The 18,374-nt window shown below is 38.0% G+C and overlaps 1 protein-coding gene across 1 annotated transcript in view; it reads right to left on the minus strand.

Moving 5' to 3' along the window:
* The window catches only part of LOC121420612 (fibrillin-3-like), a 161,275-nt gene that overhangs the window by 128,269 nt on the left and 14,632 nt on the right, over positions 1–18,374 (minus strand). Inside the window, exon 2 of the mRNA XM_041615274.1 lies at positions 10,123–10,214. Within this exon, the coding sequence (XP_041471208.1) occupies positions 10,123–10,214 (92 nt within the window). The remainder of the gene's footprint in view (positions 1–10,122; positions 10,215–18,374) is intronic.

Consider the following 18,374-nt stretch of genomic DNA (forward strand, 5'->3'; position numbering starts at 1 on the left):
TTGTATTTTGAGAAAAACAGAAGCTGAAAAAAAGTTTGTAAAAAAAATCTTGTGAGTAGTAACTAGTAAGAAATTTACATAATTCAAACCCATAATTCATCATTATGAAGCTAATTGCACACCAAAACAGTGTTGTGGGTCAGTAGGTCTCTGGACTTCAAACCTCAGGTCTGGGGTTCAATTTTCTCTGCAGCAGTAATGTCCTCTGGCAAGGTATTCCTCTACATGTGCCACTCTCCATACCCAGGAGTGCATCTTTGAAACATCTTGGTGGTTACTAACCAGTTTGGTTCAAAATAATATATGTCAATATTAAATCTGTTGTCAGGCTTTTCTAAAAAGATCATAAATCGTCATGATTCTGGAGAATTATGCAGCTAGAGAATACACTGTTAGAAAATTTATTCTTAAAATAAAAGAAGCTACTGCAGCAGAGTCTCAAAAACACCTGTAATCTAACCAGATTGCGTAATCTTACAGAAAATTGGTATTTGATGTATGGAATCTTACAAATTTCCTTAAATAAAACAGCCTTTTCCCCTTTTTAACAGATTGATTCTGTAATTGCTTTCTGCAAAATCCTCTTGGTTTTTTCCTGTAAAATCAGGTTTTTTAACAGTTTGCAACAGGTATCACAGTGAATATCATTTTTTTTATTATTCGAACGAAAAGGCTAATCAAAACTGGATCTAATGACCATGACTGATCCTCGATTCCCACTGGTCCATTTTCACGTCCTAATAACGTCCATGTGTTTTGCTTCATCATGGTGTGGTTTCGTTTTCAGCTGAAGGTTGGACGTTGACCAAATCCAGATTTGTAAACCATTTTGTTTTTAGTTATTTTAAAATGATATTGTCTGTCATAAAAGATAACAATGGATTTTCCTCAGAAAATCCTCTCAGTGAATTCCTGAGAAATATTAAAGTAAAATTCAATATCCACTTCCTTTCCCTTCTCTTTTCCCTTTGACATTTCTTCCTCTTCCCTTTTAAGTTTTCTATCTCTCTGTTCAACTCTCATCAGAGAGTCAACAAGCTATAGAGAGTAACAAGCTATTTGCGCTATACAAGAACTGCATTATTATTATTATCATTATCATTATTATCATATTATTACTATTATCATTATCATTATTACTATTATCATTATTATTATGATCAGCTCCCTAACCTCTTCTGTTTCTCTCTCTCTCTATCTATCCCCCTCTTTCTCTATCTTCCTGTTCATATTTTCTCATCGCTCTAAGAGGCCGTTCTCATTACGCTTTCTAAAACTAGTTTACTGGAAACCGATTCAGGAAACCAGTTTGGAAGATCGCTTTGCTAGCGTTCCCACTTGATCACACGAAAGTGGTTTTCAAGATCACTTCACGTAAAGCGCTCTTGTTGCTATGGAAACGCTCTCAGTGGGGAGACACGTTTCGCGCGAAATTCGAAACCGCAACATAGGCATTCTACACCTGTCGTGTGGAGTAGCGCGCTCGAAGATCGCTTCCCGAAGAACGGTTGTGTCCTCACTTACGCTAAAACCACTTTAACGAGGCAAAGCGATCTTGAAAACTACATCGCGAGGTGGTTTTCCAAACTGGTTTGGAAGATCGCTTCCAAGACTGCTTTGACCGTTCTCACTACGCGTTAAACTAGTTTCCACTAAACTAGTTTCCAGTAAACTAGTTTTAGCAAAGTAGTGAGAACAGCCTCTTACACTCTCTTCTCCCAATGCTATTTCTTCTTATCTGAGCATCCCCCTCCTTCTTCCTTTCTTCTCTTTCTTCTCTCTCTTTCTCTCTCTCTCTTAGGGTGTTTTCATGCTGAAAATGAAGTGGAGTTATTCCGGAGTAACTCCGGATTGAGTTGATACGCTTGTACTGCGGACCGACATTACACCGCCTTTCAAACCGGCAAGCTCCGCAACGGTGAATCTGCAGTCATTTCCAATGGAGTTTGAACCATATGTGTGAAATCTCCCCCATGCGGAAATGAATGAAGCTACGCGCGAGATAGGCGAAACCACACTTCCGGTGAGGACTAACACCGTTTGTAACCCTCTTCTCGAAATGGGTTGAGTACTCTGCATTGAATCCGGATCAAAATAATCCTAGAATTTCCATCCTACCCTCCAAAGTGGAGTAACTCCTTCTGGACTCAGGAGTAGCTCCACTCAAGCTGTCAGTATGAAAGTGGTATCACTTTCTTTCTCGCTCCTCCTCTCCCCATCTCTCTCCCACCTGTAATATTGGTATCAATCATCATCCTCATCATTCCATCCTCCCCAGTGCCTGTTTCCAATCTCAAAACCCCAATGCCAAGGAAACACCTGGAGCATTTCACAAATACTATTGTCAGTGATGTTCCATGACAAATCTGCTCTCAGCCAATCAGATCCAAGGATTTCAGTAGCTTATAACACATGTTAGTAAAAGCAATTGACCAAAATCTTCGTGAAATGCTCCCTCATCTCAGTGATCCATATGCTATCAACTCTCCTACTCATCCACTGCCAAGCTACATCCTCTCTCATGTCACCAAGCAAGACAAAATTCAAAGAATTTTTCATAACTGTCACCAATTATTGGGAAAAATGCAACAGAGATGACTGAAAACATTTTGCTATAATGAATCAAGTTCAAATTACAGCTATATACATTATCTCACAGAGAGCTAAATGTAAAATGACAACTTTTGGTTCATTCCTCATGCAGACTGACAGATTTGATGAGGGCCCCCGTCTTATAAAGAGTAACAATAGATACAATCAATTGTAACTCTATGGAAATCCTACAGTGCCATAATTTTTTACAGCAAATTTGCAAAATGTCCGTTGTAAACAAAGAGAAGCACACCAAAATGTCAAGAAATCAATGACTTTATGGATATACATTCATATCTAAAAAAAAAGTTTGAACAAACATGCATTTCATACATTGACTTTGCTGGCTTTGCATAGTTGTGATCGATTGGATCAATCACAACTCTTTGTAAGACAGGGCCCCTGATGTAGATCCTGTTTAAAGATTTTTTCAAGGTGGGAAATTGCATCCTACAAATTTTGAGCATCAGCCATCATTTTTTTAATCCCTGATTCTGCCTCCCAAAGAAACAATACACCATATGCATTATTAATACAAGTGGTATTCACCAGGTCAGGTAGCAAAAGAAACAGTGAAACGCAAATCCTCTGTTTTGGATGACAAATTTATCACCAGCGCTTGACCCTGTGTTGTGTAGGTCAAATGACATGCACACAGGTTAACGAGGGGAATTGGACAGAAGACACGCTAGGGAATGCTCAACTGAGTCAGCTTTCCGCCTTGAAAGAAAGTCGTAGTAAGGCAGATCATCGTGCAAATCATGAAGTTAGTTTAAAGGTAAAAGAAAGTAATTGCAACAAACTATTATATCATGAGAAAGCTTTAAAATCAAGGTTGATTACCACCATATTATCATAGATCTAGATCTGGTACATTGAAATCAACTCATCTTTGTGAAATCATAAAATTTTAGCTGAAAACCGATAATTCTGAGGATAACTAACAAAAAACTGCTTGGAAAATGCCAAACATTTTATGGGATTCCATGCTTGTTTTGCTTATTAATCAGCAATAACACCTTTTTTTCCAGAGCCAAATGGCACATATCTTTTTAACAAACACTTGGGTGGTCATTTTGTTGGATTCTGTTTGAACTAATTTTCAGGTGGTTACAACAACTGGTAATTTATCTTTAAATGCAAACTCAACACAGTTCCCGGGGGGGGGGCACTCAGTATATAATGCATAGTGGGTATGTGCCGCGGAGGGGACCCCCATTTTTACACCAAAATTTCTGTTCCAAGGCATAGCATTTTTGTGTTATTGAGAAAAAAAACAAAGAAAGCCACTCGAAGGCCTAGCATTTTCTTCTTAACGAGAAAAAAAGAAGAAAGAAATCCGATCCAAAGCTTCGCATATTTTTCGTTACGCCGTTCCAGTTGCATTGATCTGCTGCAATTTTGGTGAAAAAACCCTAACCCCTATGGTGAAAAAGCGGCCGCCGAGCGATGTCCGACCATCGTCTCTGCCCGAGCGCACCCGGAGGATGCCGCGCTTGCTGCATCATACACGTATGCCCGTTCCATAGGGGTGCATACGCTCTTATACTCACATGCTGGCGATCCGTTCCAAGGACCCCCGTTTTCACAAAACTGTAGTTCAGATGCCCGTTCCGAGGACCCTCCTTCTTACAATATGCCCGCTCCACGGCCCCCGTTTTTTTTGGTCGAGTGCCCCCCCCCCCGGGACACAGTTACCCTCTGCAATGGCAAAGATAAGATAACTTGAGGTTCTACATTACCCAATAAATCATATGATTATCAAGAAGCAATATGGGGCCTGTACCACGAATCTTAGACGATAGGTGGTGCTGCTGCACCCTCCCAAGTTTTCTCAATCTCGAGATTTTAGCCCGATCGGCCCTCTCGCGATTAATCTCGAGATTCAAGAAACACCGTCTCCACCATCGCAAGAGGAGCAATTCCTGCTCGAGTGAGCATCGATACATTATGGTCTGACGCCATGAATAAATAATCCAGAGTGCGTCTGCACCTACAAATTAGCGTGATAATTCGTAAAATAGCCCGCTTTTTTGCAAATAATCCCAAGTTGACTTGGGATTGCAATCTCAAGATTAATCTCAGGAACTAGCGGGATAAGTGCATCTCCATTACAAATATCTCGAGATTGTTTAGATCGGGATAATTTGCCGGATCAGAAATAGCGTGCTAATTTGAAAACTCGGGATGGTGCAGATGGCCCTATTGAAGTTGAGTGGTATGATTGAATCCAACATATTTGCAATCAATTGTAAAAATGGCAAATTGCCACTTTGTCTACACTCAAATTCTCCACACATACAGTTTGATCTAATCACAGTCCATCTACTAACCATAGGATGGTTTTGCAATTCAATTTCAACAATTACCATTTGGTCTAATTTCAGCTAAGGCTATACTCATTCTGTCTAATAATATCCACTCAGTCTAACACAGAGTCATTAAAGGAGAATGAAACCTTTGGAGCAAATAGGCTTGCGTAGAAACCGAAAAATCAAAGAATACGAATAAAGAAAGTTTGAGAAAAATCAGACAAAAAAAAAATAATGAGAAAGTTATGAGCATTTGAATATTGCAATCACTAATGCTATGGAGATCCTCCCACTGGCAGTGCGAGAAGGATGTGTGATGTCACTGATGAACAACTTTCCCTTTGGTGGACTATAAAATATCCTCAAAATGTCTCTTTTTGCTTTTTCTTATGATGATCAATACAAACTCTTTATCCATGATGTATTCTTAAAAAATTGGTATCACATGCCCTCATGTAGAAAGAACACATGATTTATGGATAGATTTGATAAAAGAGGCAATTCAAGTGAAATATATACTAAAGTAATGGGGAGATTTGTTCACAAGTGACATCACACATCTTTGTCGCATTGCCAATTTGCTATCTCCATAGCATTAGTGATCGCAATATTCAAATGCTCATAACTTTCTCATTATTTGTCAGATTTTTCTCAAACTTTCGTTGATCTGTTTCTTTGATTTTTCTGTTTTCACACAAGCTATCTAGTTCCAATGGTTTCATTCTCCTTTAAAGTTTAATTGCAATTTTTACCTGTTAGAATTTATGGCACTTTCTAGCTTTTAGGATTCAAATTGAAATCAAGTGCTTCAAATAGGCATATTATGAGCACCTACATGTACTTTGCAGTAGGCCTAATTGGATATTACATGAAGAAAGCTGCAAACAAAGATAATATGTTGAAATGTTCTGCCAATTCTATAAAATAAACTGGTTATGAACCAAATAGACAACAGAAATTAGGCTATCCATGATAACACAAAATCAATGATAGACCAAGTGGGTATGAGACCCAGTGATTGTTGGACCAAACAGAAATGGAACCAACTTGATGGTAGACCAATAGGATACAAGCCATTGAAATAAGGTCCTGTTTCATACAGACTTGTTATAATATCAAATTCACTATCATCCAATCAAATTAAAGCATTTCAGTAGCTTTAAACTGTTATTGCACATTTCTTATTATAACAAGTTTTAAGAAACAAGGCCTCTGATGACTGATCACCTAGTTTTTTGTGACAGCTAGACCAAGGTGGGACAAAAATGTCATGTTTTACACCTGTACGGGGGGAACGGAGTGTTTCCATATTAACCCGGTGTAATCCACCTTCTTCCTCTCTTGCGAGTCATTCATGGTTTCCCTGGGAAAGAAATGACATTTGTACCAAACTTATTTACACCTACATTATGTCTCAACTGATGATAGTTGCCATCCTCTACATGTATGACAATGTTTCTTTAACACATTGCTTACATTTAATTGGTAATGACAATTGCAGTAAGAATTCTTACTTTTCAAACTTATGAAACACCCACCTGGCTGGAATGCCAATTTCAACAAATGCACATTTTCCCCTGAATTATTTGTATTCAGTCCATATTTTCAATTTATATATTAAATCTAAATTACAGTAGTTGCAGTAAAACACTGATTTCATGAGAAAGTCTGTAAAACCAAGGTTAAGTATTACTATATCATCGTCGATCTAGATCTGGTACAGTTACATAAAATGAACTTTGTGAAATCGAATAAACTCTAAGCTGAAAAACAATCACACTGAAGATTGCCAACACAGATAGGCACATGTGGGACAGTGTATATTATATTGTTGGAATACAGTGCCCGTTTATCCGCGCTTATTTTGCTTATTTCTCAGCAATTACACAATTTCTTCCAGAATCCTTCGGCACATATTTTTCATTCATATAAACAGATACTTGGGTGGTCATTATATTGGATTCTGTAAAAAGTCATTTTGAGATCATTACCAAAACTGGCATTTACCTTTAAAAAGCCATTGGGAAATCATTTTATAGGATTTTGTTCTAACTCATTTTAAGATTGTTACCAAAGTGGGAAGTTAGGTTATGAAAATAAAACACAGTTACATATGGAACCCTTAACTAACAGAGACAAGAGGGTATCCTGTGCCAAAAACTTGCACTTTTGGAAGATGATTGACTCGTAAAATTCTCCCTAAACCTAAGAAGGCTTGCTGACACATGAATCACATTCAGAGGCTAGAACAAGGTTGACTTAAAACAGCTTGAATGATTCATTCTTCGAATTTAGTATTAAAAACAAGGATAGAAAGCATTTGTAGAGTTCTGTTGGCTGTTCCACTGGTTCTAAAGCAATTCTTTTCATTACAGGGATGAGGGTTTGAATATCATAGAATATTCATATATTGCGATGATTTACAACTTAAGGTAGGTGATTAACATCCAATGCGATTTTCAGGGATACAATATACTGAGAGTAGAAATAATAATACTATTGATTACTGACCAAATCGACTCGAAGTTCAGCGGTAACAGCGCTCACATTTCAATTGCAGTGCGCATGTCTATGTGCGGCTCGTACAATAACTAGGCAGCATGATGAAACCAGAGTTCTAAATTACATATTTTGCTAACTGCAGCGGGTTTACTGCGGGAACAAGCTCTGTTCAAGTTCTGTTGGCTGTTCCACTGGTTCTAAAGCAAGTCTTTTCATTACAGGGATAAGGGTTTGAATCCCAGCCACAGTGTTCATTTCCTTGAGCAAGGGATTCATCCTATCTGTGCTGCACTCAACCCAGGTGAGGTCAATGGGGGCCTAACAGGATAAATTCCTCACACTGCTTGCACACAGTAAAAGGTTGTGGGACTAAAACCAGGTTAATGAGATCCTAGTCCTTTCGAGCTCAAATTTGTCAAAGGGATGCTTTATCATAATGCTATGTGCACTCTACAAGAACTATGTATTATTATTATCAAAATACTAAGTACTTACCTTACATTAGCTCAATCTGCCACTTCCAGGGATTAATGCATTCGAGGAATTATTCCTGCCAGGTACCCATTCACATGACCTGAACAATGTGGAGCAATTTCTCTAGAACGCTTCAATTTTAACCCCTGGAAACTTAAAACTGAACAGGAAACCTATTTAGAGCCAGATGTACACATTACACAGTCTATAGCCTTTAACACATAATTGCGTTCCAAGACAAGTCAGTATTAAAAAAGTTTTGTGAAAATGAGGATGAAATTTCCGCATCCTAATTTCACTGCCTCTTGACATTTACGCTCAGCCTCCTCAGGGAAAGGTATCGGAGACACATTCACAGAGAGAAGTCAAAACTTTTGGAAGCTATACCGCTTTCTTAAATTTGTGGATGCGGATCGGATGCAGCTTACATCAGTCCATGACAGACCAAGGACCAAAATAATCTGCATTTTGTATGCAGCTTTTAGGAAGCGGAAAATCGGCTATCCATTCCCGTCTTTGAATTTATATAAAGTGATTCTCAAGTAGTGGGTTAAATCAGTGGTCGCAGGTCTTCTTTTCCAAGCCTAGGCACTGCTCTGAGTTACCTTAATATAAGCTATACTATGTCCATTTCTGCACTCATAAAAAATGAACGAAGAATGAGTCAAGCATAGTTTTCAAGCTTTTTTTTCCTAAACTGCACTTGGTAAGTCGAAAAGAAACATCTGGGACATTATGTTTGAAGTAAACCATTTGTTGTATGGTGATGAAGAACATTGTGATAATGTGACAAGATGCATGCCCTAGGATTCGGGTGTAGACAATAGTCTTCCCATCTGTGGAACTTCCTGACTACATAGCAAGTATGTTATATATCACCTGGATTCTGGATGAGAATTTGTTTCTGTAATAGAGTGATTACTGGCATTTGCAGCATGGTTTTACAGGACAGTCTCTCACCTTCCACTTTCCTTCCCTCTCTCCTCTTTCTACCCCTTCTCTCGGTTAACCCTCCCCCTACCTCTCTGCCACTTTTCCTCCCATCCCTCCCTCCTTGGCCCTCCTTCACTCCAGTGTTTCCACAGCTCAAAAATAAATTTACCGAAACTGAATTTCAAATTTCCTGAAATTCATAGATATTTCCTGGAATTTTCAAATTTGATTTTAAACGAAAATCGGGAAATACAGCGAGCCTGAATTCGGCCTAGGTTGCCAAAATCAAGGATTTTAGCGTTTTCATTGTTCACGCCCTCTTTAAAAATAGGAACAAAATTACAAATGCGAGCGCGGAGCGCGAGCGGAAAATTTTGAGCTACGTATGGCTGTAAAACATTATCAAAATGTAACTTGAATATCATGAATATTGATAGTTTCTACGTTTAATTGTTATTTTCGGATTTCCCGAAATTTCCTGGAATATTTTCATTTCCCGAACCTATCCTGGAAAAAGTCACTCCCCCAGCTTGAACTTTCCCCTCCCTCCCTCCATCACTCTCTACTCCTTCCCTCTATTCAGCCTCTCCCTCTCTTCCCTATTTTTCACCTCCCTCTCCTCTCTCATCTATTCCTTCTTCTCCCTCCCTCCCTAGGCTCTACCTACCCCTCCTCCCCTCCTTCTAAGCCTTCCTTACCCATCCCCCATTCCCCCTCCCCCTCCTCATCCTCATCAAACCATCAATTTCTCGCATGATCACAATGTTCATCGCCACCATGCAACAAATGGATTATTTCAAACAAAAAAGGCCCAGATGTTTCTATTCGACTTACAAAGTGCAATAGCGCGCTATTTTGCAAATAATCCCAAGTTGGCTTGGGATTGCAATCTCGAGATTAATCCTACGAACTAGCGAGATAATTGCGTCTCCATTGCAAATAATCTCGAGATTGTTCAGATCGGAATACTTTACCGGATCAGAAATAGTGCGCTAATTTGAAAACTCGAGATGGTGCAGATGGCCCCAAAGTATTATAATTTATCCAATCAACCTCAAGTATATGGAAATCCAACAACGTTATAATTTTTTTATCAGCACATATGCAAAATGTCCTTTGTTATCAAAGACATCTTGAAGCACACTTTTTAATCACATCTAGAAAATATTTTGAACAAACATGTGTCTTAGATGTTGACATTGCTGGCTTTCCATAGTTGAGGTTGATTGGATCAATCGTAAAGTCTTTGTAAGATGGGGCCCTGGAGTAGTTTTCGTTGGCATGACAAGGGGGTGGTGATATTACTTACGTTGTATACATTGTCTGCTCCCTCTGTTGACTGTCCAGCCTGGACAACATGTAGTTTGACCCGTCGTCGCCGATCTACAAACGTGAGGTCCTCTGGAATAATTACAAAAACAAGAAAATATGGTCAAAACATATCAAATTTCATATTTATCTTTCAAGGTTTGCAGAAATGAAAAACAAAAATTTGCAAATATAAACTTTGAGTCAAGTTCCTGTATATAATGGTATATTTTAACTTAAATATTCTGTGTCCAATTATGCTGAAAATATATCTGTTCTATCAAACCAAACTATTCTAGTCTCCAGTTTCTGTTTGTTCCAATGATTGAAATGTGAAATCAATATCTCCGGGTCAGTGCTAGAAAAATACTTTGACCAAATGAAAAAAAAGCATTTTGAGTTGCTAGACAGAGGACCAAAATGACATAGTTTGATATACACAGGTTGTAATTTTTGTTCTCTTTCTACAACTATTTCTTGTGAAATGATTTGATCTTCTTGTCTTCTCAATCTACATGGTGATCTTGTATGTGTGCCCTCTTGTCTTCATTATTTGTTTTATTCTCCCCTCCTCTCTATTCTCTTTCTCCCTCTCTCTCTCCCACCCTTTCCATCTACTGACATATCAAATGATGGATGTATCATTTCCACCAAGTCAGTTCATGAACTTGATCAGAAAGTTGGGATCTCAATTAGGCCTATAATGAATAGACCATATCGAACCAGGGTAGAGTCTCACAAAGCTGCTTGCAGAGTTAGAAACGGCTTTACGAACGACTGGAACACATTGGAAGCGTCGTGGTGTAGTGGTGTAGCGGTTCTGACTCTCGCCTTGTAATCAGAGGGTCATGTGTTCGAATCCCACCATGGCCTAGTGTCCTTTGGCAAGGCGTTAATCCACACTTTGCCACTCTCCACCCAGGTGTTAAATGGGTACCCGGTAGGATGTGAAAGCCTATGTAGTATGCCTAGCAATTGAGTCTTGGACTCTTGTTGGAATGCTCCCCAGGGAGTGGAGAAGGTGCATACATTGTATGCGGGCATGCAAGGATCCGATGACCGGGGTAATAATATGTCTGTAAAGCGCTTAGAGACGTCGTTCCGATGTATTAAGCGCTATATAAATGCGGAATATTATTATTATATTATTCTTAGGTGTCAAGTCAGCTACCTAGAGCACAAGAAAGGTATTGATGAAACGCTCCCCAGTAGTTTGTAAAGTCATTCATAACTTATAAATGGCTTTGTGAAAGGGGGCCCCTGATAGACTAACAAGAAGAAAAGCTTTTAGATGTCATTTGATGTTGACAGGTTAAGGCTATTCAAATTCCTCTGATATGAAGTTGGGGTAATGATTATCCCATTTAATAATAATAATAATAGACTTATATCGTGCCAAATCCACTCTGTAAAGTGCTCAAGGTGCTTTTTAGGAAATTATAACAGAAATTAAGAAAAATTGAAGAGAAATGTTTTGAGGTAATGTTTGAAAATTTCAGAATTATACCTTCAAATATTAAAGATGAACCTCGGTTGAGCCGCTTTAACCCACTGGAGACTGATTATGTAACACACTTATCCATTTTTAGGGAATCTCGATTTGTTAATATGAGACAATAACATAACATAATTTGGTCACATTACCTTTCAGAGGATCTCCACAAAATTACCAACCTCAACATTTTAATTCTCCTAATTTTACACATGTTCAAATTTTTGCAAACATTCACTAATCAATTTCTTTATACTGGTTTCAAAAGTTTCATCCTCCTTTTAATAGCATTGGTTGCCAGAGCCGCAGATGGAACCGCAGATCTTGCTTCCCACTTGTGTCTCAACCGAAAGACTAACTTTAGCAGGGGAGTGATATTCAGATGTGTGGAGTGACACTGGGGAAAGTGAACTTGTTTTAAATATCTAAAGCTATGTCGAGAATTAACATCTAGCGAAGAAACACATGCCATGATTAGCGTCAACTCCACGTTCGCCAAGGAGATTGTCTTAACAGATCTACCGTAGGAGATTGATTTAAAGGGAATCGCATGTCTGATAAGAATGGTGCCTTGGCAGTAAAATACTCCCCAGGGAGTGGATGTGGTGCAGATGAACACTGTTTGGATAGAGTCTTTCTTTGATAGAGCTACTACAGAACATTTATTAAAGGGAGAGCTGAATGCCTTATGAGATGGTGCTCCGACATTAAAATACTCCCCACGGAGTGAAGGTGAGTTGCCTTCAGGATACTTATTTAAAGGAAGCTGTATGCTTAATAAAATGATGCTATAGCAGTACAATACTCCCTAGGGAGTGGAAGTGATGATGAACATAAAAGCTGTTCTTATTGATTCGCTTCATGGAACTGATTTAAAGGGAAACTGTGTGCCTATATGAATAATGTACTAGCAGTACAATACTCCCCCGGGAGTGGAGATGGTGACGAGCATTATTTTTCTAATGTCTTGATGGATTTACTGCAGATGACTGCTTTAAAGGTAACTCAATGCCGAGGCAAGTGTGATGCTGTTCCAACAGTGCAATCCTCCCCAGGGAGTGGAACTCCTGCATATCATTTGCATATCTCTAATAATGCACAAAATTGTGATGGAATATACATGTAGACCTAATGCAGAAACCACTGTAATGCAATGGGAACTTCAACCAGATGTGACCAAACCATTAAGGAAATGCCTTCAGTTTAGATCACTGGTCCTTAAATTGCCCATGAATAATTGAATTATTTCAGATGATTCCTGTTGAAGCATCAGGAAAGAGCAGAGAAGGTTTAAAATCACAGTGTGACACTTCGCCATGGTAACAGGCCAACAGCTGAACAAAATTTAACCCCAAAAATTATAACTATACAGTAGGCCTACAACATACCTGAATTATTCCAGGCACCATCCATTCTCCAACTTTCTTGACCCCCATATCAACCCCTCAACTTCTCTTTCTGTATCACTATTTCTCGATCTATCTACATCTACATGCAACTACCCCCCCCCCCCCCTCTCTCTCTCTCCCTCTCTCTCCCTCCCTCTCATCAAAAATCAGAGTACCATGTTTCCTTAATGACAACACATGTCACATTAAACACTCCACCCAATGTTATTTATAACATGATCAAAGAGAATTCACATGAACACACTATATTCCAGATTTTGTTCATACATGTACAACCTCTGAAATCTTATGTACCCCTTTCATTTTTTTTCCTTTGATTCTGCCTTTGGTGGAAAGGGTCAGCGTTTTGGACCAAAGGGGCCTATAGATTTGATTAGCCAAATGTTGCCATTTGGCATTACAACACCTAGGCTATAATGGATTGCATAAAATGAATTAACAAAGCTGATTGGTTCGTGGAAAGTGTTTTGGCAAGAGGCACATACAACAATGAATTTGATTGGCTATTGTTCTTTGGCATAACACAAAGGTAATAATGGATTGCAAATATGAAAGAACGATGTTGATTAGTTCCTGGTCAGTGTCTTGGACAAGAGGCGAATACAACAAAGAATTTGATTGGGTCTTGTGTTTGCAATTCAAATCCCATTAAAAGGAGTTTTCACACTGCGACAAAGACCACATTTAAGAACACAGTAAATGTATTGAAAATGCCCATCAAATGACAATGAACAGCTGGGAAGTCTTTGTCAAAAATTGGTGAACCAGAGGAGCAGTTTCGTCCTAAGTTTATAAGCTGACGAAAAATTGAACATATCTATGTCATTTGTCCAGGGTACAGAATGAAACTGCTGTTTTGATTCTCTGATTTTCGACAAAGACTTCTTGGTTGCGCTTTGTCATTAAGGGCACTTGTCAATACATTTTCTATGTCCTTGAAAGCGTTCTGCATTACGGTGCGAAAACTCCTTAATATCACTTGACTTCTAAATCTGGATGTGAACTTTTAGCATGAAAACAGAGACAACTTCACACCCCTGTGTAAATTCAAGTTCACGAGAGAAGAGGAAGGCCAACTTTGGTAACTTTGCCATAATGGTAACTACCAATGTAAAAGGGCTCATCTGCAAATCATAATCAAGATTTCCATGGTAACAGACCCCTAGACCTGAATTTTTAGCATGAATAATAAGGTTTAGAGACCACTTCACACCCTTGTGTGAATACAAGTAAGAGAAAAGAGGAAGGCCAACTATGGTAACATTGCCATTATGGTAGGCCTAACTACGATGTTAAAGGGCTCATTGGCCAATCATAATCAAGGACTCCATGGTAACAGACCTCTGGAGATAAACTTCTAGCCCAAACTAAGGGTTAGAGTTAGTCTGCTATGCAGACTCTGAATGGCTCGTGAGGTGGGATCTGCTACTGGTTTGCGAAGCAAACCAGTCTAAAAGGGTGAGCGAAGCGAGCAGCCTCAGTAGACCTAGTCTGCTATGCAGACTCGTTGAATCAGCTGAGGTACACACACTGCAGATGTGGGTCTACATTTGTAGACTAGGTTAGAGTCCACTTCACACCTCTGTGTGAATCCAAGTTAGAGAAAAGTGGAAGGCCAACTATGGTAACTTTGCCATGATGGTAACTACAAAATACAAAAAGGGCTAATCATGATCAAGGTTTCCATGGTAACAGACCTCTGGAGATGAACTTCTAGCCCATATCAAGGGTTAGAGACCACTTCACACCTCCGTGTGAATTCAAGTGAGAGAAAGGGGGATGGCCGACTATGGTAACATTGCCATTATGGTAGGCCTAACTAGCGATGTTAAAGGGCTCATTAGCCAATCATAATCAAGGTTTCCATGGTAACAGACCACTGGAGATGAATCTTTAGCATGAATAATACGGTTTAGAGACCACTTGACACCTCTGTGTGAATCTAAGTTAGAGAAAAGAGGAATGCCAACTATGGTATCCGTGCCATGATGGGAACTACAAATATAAAAGGGCTCATCAACCAATCATGATGAACTTCTCGCCTAAACTAATAGAGACCACTTCACACCTCTGTGTGAATTCTAGCGAGAGAGAGCAGAGGATGTCTAATAGACTATGGAATAGATGCCATGTGTACAATCAGTAGGATATCCTTCAGTTTTAAACTCTTGTGTCTCCATGCCAGTCATTAAACCATACTGATGAACTCGCACCCAGTTTACAAGCATAACAATGCTCTTTGGTATTAAGAGACAATTCTGTAATTTGAAAAGTATATTAATGGTGACATGTTAGGGTTAGGTAAAAACTGTTTCTCTGTAAACAGCCAAAATAGTAAATTGGTCTTCAAAAAGAGCAATTATCAAAATAGCTTTATTATCTGAAAGAACAATTCTTCTTCTTCATATACAGTGAAAATTTCAAGTCATGAAGTTGAATAAAAGAAAAGGCCTACAAGAGCTTCTTGGACATACTTTGTCGGACTGCTTGGAAGTTTCATTGAGATTACACAGTAAACACATCTCATGCTTGAGTGAACCCCAAACTTCAAACCTTGTTTTCTCCTTTTTTAAGCTCTTGCTTAATTTCCTCTGCATGAAAAAAAGTACTTGTAGTGGTTATTGTTGGTCAATTTTATCATATTATATATAATGATAGATGTCCCCCTTTAAATTCACCTGTACGAAGGAGACAATTTTAGAAAGATTTTGACATTTCGCTTTTTTTGAGGCAGTGTTTGTCAATCATATGAATTCATCAAGGAAGTCCTTCCTTCCTCTGTTGATCTTAAAGGAAACATTAATATTTGGATTCCTCCTACTCAGGGCAAAAACCATAATGTTATTGTTATCATTTTTGTTTTCTTCTCTAAACAAACATTTCCCTGTTGATCCTGTGATAAAGGAATAGTAGTTACTTTCCTCATGTCGCTGTCAAGATATGACAATTTGTCCATCAAATTTGTGTGAAATGGTAAAAAGTTGAAACGGATATATAGTAGAAAGGAGAATGAAGGAAAATGAAGACCCTTGGAGTAACTCCATACATTCCCCCAGCATTCTGCTTCAATTGTATCTTCACATCGGAGTATAACCACCGTCCCCATTTTTAACAATAGCAATAATAATAATAATAAAAATAATAATCATGATAGTGATAATAATGATAAAATAATAATACATATAATCAATTCATATAAATAAATAGATCATATAGATGAAAAAAAAACAGAAATAAAATTCATTGATGAATGAACAAACAAACTAACAAACAAATGAATGAGTGAGTGCGTTGATACATTCCTGAATTAACGGTATTCGCCACATTGTCACCTCACATGTTAGCCACTGAACATGCTGACGGTGCATTCCCCTTGTTTTACCAGAACACATTTTCAAAATTAACACAACACAAGTTTAATAAGACAAGGTTATAATAGCTCTGCACAAAAAGGCATAAGAGAGTAACTGTATTTCTTCAATCAATTCAGGTTTTCAATCAAATACCAGACCAAGGCCCCGTCTTACAAAGATTTGCGATTGATCCAATCAATCATAACTCTATGGAAATCCATCAGTGTCATAATTTTTTCTACAGGAAATGTGCGAAATGTCCTTTGTAAACAAAGGAGAACACACCGAACTGTCAGGAAATCAATGAATTATGGATATAATCTAGAGAAAAAAATTGAGCAAAAATGCATTTTATCATTTTATATGTTGACTTTGCTGGCTTTCCATACTTGTGATTGAACGGATCAATGGTAAGTCTTTGTCAGATGGGCAAGGTGTCCAGGTAAACCTTGAAAGACATATAGTAATTGAATGAGTAATCTAGATAACAGTTCCCAAGGGGATTTTGTTCTGTTCCAAATGACTCATTAAACGTGTTTGGAAGTGATGAAAATATTGCACTATGCCAAAATGGCAGCAAACATAATGTACACCTGTTGATGCATACATGTACGAATAGCTGGTATTGTTGGTACTGTCAATCTCTCCTTATAATTTGAATCAGATAAGCATGTAAAAGACACACAAAGTATTTTGTTTCTGTAAACATAATTACAAGGAAATTTGGTTTCCCCATTCTATTCATAAAATAGTTCATAATAAACAGTTGCAAGAATAAAATATCTTAAATATTTATAACAACAAATAAATCTTAAAGAAAAAGTGATAATTCCAATTGCGACTTTCATAATAATTTCATTCAAAGTTATGTCACTATTTCTGGAATTTTCTTCTTATTTTATATGATAATAGCCAGTCGTCATCATTGACATCATTATCATTAAAGAGAAATGCCAGTAGTTGCAATAAACACTGATTTCATGAGAAAGTCTGTAAAACCAGGCTTAATTGTCAGTATATCATCGAGGGTCTAGATCTGGTACACAGTTACATAAACTGAACTTTGTGAAATCTTGAAATCTACGCTGAAAAATATTCACACTGAAGATCACCAACACAGATAGGCACACGTGGGACAGTGTATTATTATTGCTGGAATAAAGACCCGACGGAAGTGACCAAATCCGCGCTTATTTTGCTTATTTCTCAGCAATTACACAATTTCTTCCAGAATCCTTTGGCACATATTTTTTATTCATACAAATAGACACTTGGGTGGTCATTATTATAGATTCTGTAAAAAGTCATTTTGAGATCGTTACCAATACTGGAATTTATCTTTAAAGTTTTTTAGAATCCACTTTCAAAAACCTCCACATGTTTAAAGCAGGTCAATTTACTAAATCTCCTATTTCTTTTATAAAGGTCTTCATGTTTACTTTTCCTAAAACTAATCCACATACTTGAAAAAGTATCAGGGATCTAGATTTGGCAGTAAATAAAAATCAGAACATGCCCAAGTAGAAAAAAGTTTACTCCTCACAAATTCCCTTCAGCTCGGGTTGTTAACGAATGAGAAAATAACAATCATTATGACATTTCTTCAGTGGAATTATTTACAGTAAACCAATTTGCAAAAGTATCATTTTTACCACTGGTGGATCCAGGGGGGCACAGCCAACTCTTATACCCCCACCCCCCTCCCCTTTGAGAGAAGCAAAATAAAGATTTGTAATGTAAAAATGTTGTTAATATAGAAGTATTCCCCCCCCCCTTTTTAAAGTGAAGATCTTTCTTTTTTCTTTTTCAATTTTTTTCGGGGACGCAATATCCTTAATTTTAGGTTAAAAACCTTTTCTTTTTTTCTCTTTTTGCTTGTCGAATTTCTCCTCTGAAAAATGTGCCCCCCCCCTTTTGGAAAATCCTGGATCCGCCCCTAATTTTTACCTTATTATTTATGGTAGTATATGGGTTAACCTGTTCGGGTTCTGAAATACAT

This window comes from Lytechinus variegatus, chromosome 8 (genome assembly GCF_018143015.1).
Source record: "Lytechinus variegatus isolate NC3 chromosome 8, Lvar_3.0, whole genome shotgun sequence".
Lineage (NCBI taxonomy): Eukaryota > Metazoa > Echinodermata > Echinoidea > Temnopleuroida > Toxopneustidae > Lytechinus > Lytechinus variegatus.